This window comes from Myotis lucifugus, unplaced genomic scaffold, assembly GCF_000147115.1.
Source record: "Myotis lucifugus unplaced genomic scaffold, Myoluc2.0 scaffold_1607, whole genome shotgun sequence".
Taxonomy (NCBI): domain Eukaryota; kingdom Metazoa; phylum Chordata; class Mammalia; order Chiroptera; family Vespertilionidae; genus Myotis; species Myotis lucifugus.
The window spans coordinates 1768-9165 of NW_005872655.1; the positions used below are offsets into that span (position 1 = coordinate 1768).

General features: G+C 65.1%; 1 protein-coding gene across 1 annotated transcript; it reads right to left on the reverse strand.

Annotated features, from left to right (window-relative positions):
* Positions 1-441: 441 nt before the first annotated feature.
* PANX2 (pannexin 2) lies at positions 442-6953 on the reverse strand. Its single transcript, XM_006109575.3, is given in 5 exon segments — positions 442-1651; positions 2360-2534; positions 2536-3824; positions 4277-4505; positions 6912-6953. Coding segments are annotated over 5 exon segments (2079 nt in total). The 3' UTR covers positions 442-1307.
* Between the last annotated feature and the right edge of the window lie 445 nt (positions 6954-7398).

Genomic DNA, 7398 nt, shown 5'->3' on the forward strand with positions numbered 1-7398 from the left:
ACCCCTATGATATTAGCAGCACCTCAAGGCCAGAGCCTCCTCCGGGAGCCTTCCTGGGTCCTGGCAGCAGCCCCTGCTCTGCGGAGTGTTCCCAGCAGCCCCTGCTCTGCGGAGTGTACCCAGCAGCCCGTCCCCCAGCACCTGACAGAGGAGATGGCTGCCTCTGGGCGCGTCGTGTCTCTGCTGAGCCTGTGTGTCCTGGGGGGCTCACCTGGTCCCGGTGCCTACGCTGCAGTTAGCAAGAGGCCACGGCGTGTCAGCGATAGTGACGACCAGGTGTCTGCAGCGCGGTGGGTCCGCAGCACCCCCAGGATGGCCTGGAAGGCAGGGGGGCGCCTCCCGGGGCCTGTAATGTGGGGTCCGGGATCGACATGCAGTGGGGACACAGGAGGCCTTGGCCAGAGCACAGGCCCCCACGTGGACCACGCGGGACGCAGGCAGTATCAGAATAGTATTTATTGATATGCTCAGTGCGACCTTGTTAATGCGTCACGTGGTTGCCGTGGCTGAGGTAATAGGGGCAGACCCGCCGCGCGGCCCGGCTCCCGTGGGAAGCGGCGTGGGCCCGGGGCCGGGCTGGGGCCCGGGTGGGGACGTGGTTATTGCGTTGGACTCCTTTCCTTGCTCACGCCCCGGCGCCCATGCCTGGTCTCACACGTGCACGCTCACCTGGGCCCGCTCACACACACTTGCTTACACGCTGGTGCCCACTCACGCATGCTTTGCACGCTCACCCACGTGTCTACTTGCACACAGGCCCCCTCCCCCTCTGGCCACACACACGAACACGCCCACATACACATCCTTTGTTTTAAATGCACCCTAAGTCTCCTGACAAGAGAGATACTTGTGGGTTACAGCAACCATAGTGAAGTACAGGTAGTCGGGGTACAAGGAGAAAGTGCATGTTGACCTTTGACCCGAGGGCTTCCGGCCCTGCCTGGGGAAGCCAGGAGCACTGTGGGCTCAGCGGCTGTGCGTCCCAGGCCTGTGGTGCCCCTGCCCCCAGCTTCCTTCCACACCTCGGACCCACATGTCCCCCCACAGATCACCCCTCATGGCCAGCATCCTGGGCCCAAGACAAACTAAGAAAATAAACTCTTCTCACGGCGAGCGCCTGGTGCAGGGAGGGGGCTCATGGCCAGCCCCTGGCCCAGCCAGCACCCCAACAATGCCACAGAGGGGGAGGGACAGGTGCTGAGCCCGAGGCATGCGGGTGGGAGGCTGGGGTGGGCAGTGCTGGGGGCGGCGGTGTACCCTGGTCATGCGGAGGGGTCCCCCTGGGGGGCCCTGGCAGCCATGCGCCCTCAGAACTCCACGGTACTCACTACGGTCCTTGGCTCATCGAAGGTGGCGATGAGGATCTGCTGGGGTGGGGGGATGGCGATGAGGCTCCCCATGTCTGGGGGTGCCCGGGGCCCCCCGTCCTCCTCCTCCCGGGCCTCATACAGCGTGCTGATGTGCAGCAGCGGGTGGGTGGCGTTGCGGCTCAGGATGGCGAGGGGGTCAGGCTTGCCCAGGCCGGCGGGTGACAGAGGGGCCGTGGCGGGGGCGGCCGGGGGCGAGCAGACATGGAAGGTGCCGCTGGAGGGGAGCACAGCCCGGGCCGGCTCTGCTGGGTACAGGATGTCCTCCTCAGCGAGCGGAGCGTCTGCAACACGGAGGACACAGCACGTCACCCCCGCAGGCCCATCTGTCCACCATGCGACCCCCCCCCCCCGAAGCCGCTGGGGTTCATGGCTCCGAAACGTCCTGGGAGGGTTGATCTCTCCCTCAGCCTCCAGAGCCTGCGGGGTCCAGGCCAGACCCCCTGTTTTTTTAAAAAAACATGCCTTTATTAATTTTTTAGAGAGAGGAAGGGAGAGAAATAGAGAGATAGAAACATCGATGATGAGAGAGAAACATCATCGACCGGCTGCCTCCTGCAGGCCCCACACTGGGGATGGAGCCCACAACCTGGGCCAGTGCCCTGACCGGGAATCAAACGGGAGGCTACTTGGTTCCTGGGTGGATGCTCAGCCGTTGAGCCACACCGGCCGGCGGGGGGGAGGGGGGGGCAGGCCCTCAGCACACAACGGCCTCCCAGCACCTTCTCCAGGGCCTGAGCAACCTCCCTGTCCCGCCCTCCAGCCCTCGGGCCCAGCCTCCTCCTGTCCCCCCACAGGACTCCGGGTCCTGCTGGAACTCGCCCCTGCAGAGCCACCGGCGTCCACTCAGCCTCACCTCTCACCCCAGCAGGGTCACTCCTTCGCCTTTCACAGGGTTCCCAGGTGCCCGGGCTGGGGAGGGCGGGAGCGGGTCCTCCCTTCCCTGGACCCCATGCAGGCCCTGCCCCCCTCCGGCCCTCCCGGCTGCCTACCTTTGGCGGGGGCCACGGCCAGGCCCAGCCCGCACTCCTCTGCCTGGGACAGGAAGCCCCCTTCCTGGCTGCGGGAGGCGGGCAGGGCGGCGGGCGCGGCCTCGGGCTTGGCCTTCTTGGCGCCCAGGATGTAGGGGTGCACGTCCAGCGAGAAGTGGCGGGCCGGCTTCTTGTCGGGTCCGGGCGGGGGGCCGGGGGGCGGGGCCGGCGTCGCCGCCGCCCTTGTAGTGGTGCGCGGCGCGCGCCCCCGCGTCCAGCAGCGGCGCGATGAGCGTGTCGGTGGCCGTCTTGCGGCGCACGGGCTTGGGCTTGTCGGTCTTGCTGTTCTCCACGCGCATGATGGCCAGCGGCTCCTTGAAGGGCTGCGGCAGCGGGTTGCTGCTGGGGATCCACTTCATCTTCTTGCGCGGCCGCTTGACCACGGGCGGCTCGGCGGCGCCGTCGGACTGCGCGGGGTCGGCGCTCGGGTCCACGGTCTGCGCGCTCGCGTCGCGCACGGCGGGCGAGGCGTCGTGGTTGGACTGCGCCAGCGCCGCCAGCAGCTGCCGCACCACGTTGTCGTACATGAGGTCGCTCTCGTTGGTGATGAAGTCCAGGCGGTTGAGCGACTTGATGTGGTCGCGGTTCTCGTTGCAGAACATGGCGAGGATGTTGATGTCGCAGAACTGCGAGCCGTGCCACTGGCGGCGCGTCTTGATGCCCACCTTGTGCAGCTTGTCGAAGATGAAGTTGCTCTTGCGGAAGATGAAGAGGTGGATGAGGTTGACGAGGATGATGAGGTTCATGGCGCACAGCAGCACGATGTCCACGCCCGCCACGATGCGCTGCAGCTGCACGGACGGCAGCTTGCAGCTCACGCGCACGGCCGGGCCCGAGCCGCCCGCCGGGCCCCCGTCCGGGGACGCGCCCAGCGCGCAGGTGAACTCGTTCTGCTTCTGGGTGGCGTAGTAGGTGCACAGGTAGGAGATGGGCGCCACGCTGAGCAGCAGGATGAGCAGGTGGCGCGCCAGGTAGAGCTTGGCCAGGAAGTTGCTGCGCCCGCGCCGCTCCAGGTACTTCTCGAACAGGTTCTGCTCGGGGCTCTTGTCCTTCTCCGCGTTCTCGATGATCTCGCGCTTCTCGCGCTCCGTGATGCCCGGCCCCTTGGACTGGATCTGCTTCTCGATCTTGGGCGCGCGGCCCTCCGCCGCGCGGTGGTAGCAGTTGTCGATCTCCTGCAGCAAGAAGTTGAGCTCGGAGGTGAGGCGGGTGGAGGCCAGGAACTCCCAGCCCAGCGCGGGCACGTACATGATGGCCGCGAAGGCCAGCAGCGAGTAGGGCAGCAGCTTGTGCTCGAACAGCGACGGCCACAGGCTAGCGTCCACGCCGGGCAGCGCGTCCCGCAGCTCCGTCCAGCAGTAGCCGCGGGCGTACAGCGCCTGGTCGCGGGTGAAGTTGTGTGGGGTGTAGCAGTAAATGGGTTCCTCTGGGGGGAGAGGAGAGGGGGCTGGGGCGCCAGACCCTCCCCGGCCACGGCCCCGCCCACACCCGGGCCTGTAGAGGCTGCTGCTCCTCAAACACTCCCCTCCCTCATGTCCCAACCGTGGGGCAGGGTCGCACCGGGCACCCCCCCCCCCAAGCAGTGGGCTGCCCCTTCAGTTAGGTTACGGCTGTGCCCACTGCACCTGGGACCAGCCTGCACCGCCAGCAGGCCCTCCTCCCAAGGCCACCGGGCTCTGTGTGCAAAGGGGAAACCAGCCCCTGAGAGGAGCAGGGCAGGCCATGCCCCCAGCCAGGGCCGCCTTCCAGCTGGACCAGCCCGGGCCTGGCCCCGCCCCAGCTGCCCCTGGCTTTCCCCTGAGGACAGTGGCCCTGGGTTCCCCTGGAAACCCCATGGCTGAGTGGCAAGGCCACATGCAGCATCCGGAAAGTCCTTACCACGGAGAGGAGAGCCGGTGCTGGGGTGCAGCCTGGGGGAGGAGCGAGCCTGCACCTGCGTCTGCGCAGTCCCACGCTGCTGTGCCGAACGTTCCCGGCCCCAGGCCCCTCCCGACCCTCTGACCCTCTGAGTCCGGGAGTCCGGGCCCTGCCGCAGGGGAGCTGAGATGCTCCTGCACCGGTGGCTCCTGCCAGCAGCACCTGCCCTCCGGGCCCCGCGCCCCCAGCTCTATGGAGCTGCTCTTCTGGCCGGTGAGACCCTACCCCAGCCCCCCCCCCCCAGACCTGGCTCATGGCCCCCACCTCCTCCTCTCAGCCCTCTCACCCCAGGGGAGGTCCAGATCCCGCCCAGACCCCACACCCGACAGGCCTCCGTGTGGGGCGCTGCAGCTGGCTCCCTAGAACCTGCAACTAGGTTACTTCACAGACTGCCCATGGGTGAGGTTAGGGCTCTCAGTGGGGCGATGGGCCTGGGTGACCGGGTGGCCTCGTGTGATCACAGGGGCCCTTTAAGGGAGGCAGGAGCATCAGAGTCAGAGAGAGGTGTAAGGGCCGGCCAGTGGCTCAGTGGTGAGCGTCGACCTATAAACCAGGAGGTTACGGTTCGATTCCTGGTCAGAGCACAGGCCTGGGTTGCGGGCTCCATCCCCAGGAGGGGGTGTGCAGGAGGCAGGCGATCCATAATTCTCATCACTGATCTTTCTCTCTCTCTCTCCCTTCCTCTCTGAAATCAATAAATATTATAAAGAAATAAAAAGGTGTAAGGAAGGAGACAGAGGGTGGGCCAGGGCGAGAGACCCAGGGGTGCAGGGGCCTGGGAGCTGGAGAAGCCCAGGGAGGTGGCCCTGCTGACACTTGGTTCCAGCCCATAGGACACATTTCAGGCTTCTGACTGCAGAACCGTGAGAGTCCATTTGCGTTATTTTCAGCCACTAAGTCTGTGCTGTAGGCGGAGGCTGGCCGCACCCACCGAGACCCTCCCTGGAGCCTCCCCCAGGGGCCTGAAGAAACGCGCTCCCGGGCGCTGGCCCCACGGGAGGGAGGGGCCTCAGAACGGGCTGGGCTGGGCCTCACTCCTCACAGGCCCAGCCTGGAGGTCAGGGTGGGGGTGTGTGAGATGCTTGCCTCCCGACCTTTCTGAAAAGGGAAGCAGAGGCCGAGCTGGGACACTGGCTGTGGTCGGAGAGGTGCACTGACTACGCTGGAACCTCATCACGTGGCTGTTTGAGGAGCTGCTGGTCCCCTGTCCAAGGACCCTGGTAACCCTTGAACTCAGTCTCTCCCCTATCGTGGCCACACACCCATCTGACCCCTCCATCCACTGAGGGGTGGTCCATGTGGTGGGGGTCACTCACAGCAGCTCTGACCAGGAGCGATGGGGGTCTTTTGCCGTCCACCACCCTCTAAGCCCGGGCATCCGAGGGCCTGGCATTTGGGCAGCTCCCAGCTCGGAGGCCAGCAGTGCCTGGTCGGCCCCTCCACCCACCAGCAGGGCCCAGGTGGGTGCACCATCTCCCCGTGCAAATACAGGCGGCTCCACGGCAGGCCCGCTGGACCAGGTTGCCCAGGAAGACCCCAGCAGCCCAGGCCCGCTGGACGCGGAGGGTGCCGAGGCCCTGCCTGGCTGAGCTGGCCTCAGTCCTGAGCCTCCCCTCTGTGTGCATCGTACTGGGAACTGTCTCCCAAAAGGCAGTCCAGTCTCAATCCCCGCTATCTGTGAACCTGACCTCGCTTGGGAATAGGGTTTCTGCAGATGCAATAAAGCTAAGACGAGGCCACACTGGAGTGGACGCCAACCCAGTGGCTGGTGTCTTCATGAGACGGGAGGTTTGGATACAGACACACAGAGAGGAGGCCCCCAGGAGAAGAGGAGGCAGAAACTGGGCGATTCAGCCTCGTGAAGCCAAGGACTGCCAGGCCCCCAGAGCGGGAGGAAAGCAGGGGCCCCTCCCCAGAGCTCTGGGAGCCCGGCCCTGCCCACGCCCTGATTTTGGACCCCAGACTGTGAGAGAGTCAAGTTCTGGTTCTGAGCACCAAGTTTGTGCTAATTTGTTCAGCAGCCTGGGAACCGGGTCCGCCTGCCCACCCTGAGGGACGCCCCGGAGTGGGCAGCACCCACACCCGACTCAGCAGCTGTGGGCTTGTCCTGGCCCTGGGGTGCCCCCCGCCCTGGGGGGCATTAGGCACCGTGGACAACGGGTGTCCCCTAAAAGGCGAGACCTTCGGGAAAGTGGATGCAGAGTGCAGGGACGTTGCCAATGTCACTCGGGGGACAGAGCTGCACTTCCCTCCTAGAGGAGCCCCAATCCCTTCTCCATGGACAGGCACCCCCGGCCCTCAGACACGGCATTGGGGCTGGGAGGGTCCTCCCACGGTCACGTGGGCCTGAAACCCTTGCCAGCCAGACCCTGGGGGTGCGATTGGGTCTCCAGCCGCCCACCTCGGGGAGGCCTCATCCTGTGGCTGAGCAGAGCTGGCCTGCTCCTCGGGGAACCGCCCCGCAGTCAGGCCCCAGGTGGGCTCTGCTGTTCTCATCCATCACCTGTAGCGTCTCCTGGTTCTCACCTGGCCACTCCTCCTTCCTCAGACCCTGCCCACTCCCCTCCTGGGCTCCCCTTCCCACGCCAGACCCCACTCTCATCTGTGCCCCGACGTCGAGGTCCAGGATGGGGTCCATCCCGGGTTCCAGGTGAGCGAATGGGAGGTCAAAACCAAGCCGGGAGCAGAGGGGCGGGAGCGGCCGAGTGACCGGCAGCACAGTAAGGACGGAAGGTGTTGAGGGGCTGCTGGGAGGCCCGGCTCGCGCGCGGGTGGGGGCAGCACGGACACCTGCAGCCACCCCCGAGCCTCCTCTCCCTCCCGCTGCATTCATTTCCCTTACGTGCCTTACACGCAGGGCACACCCATTTCTCTCCACTAATACTAGCAGCGAATATCTTAGCAGTCGATTGCCACGTCATTAGTCTTGGACTAACTTGTTTGGTGTGTGCAACATGAAATGTTTTGCTTTTCTGAGAACAAGAAAAATAAGTTTACTTGCGTTACACTTATTAATTTGTGCAGTTATTCAGTGACTGGTAAGTTAAATGTCCAGTAAAAATATTTTTATTAAAATTTTCTTT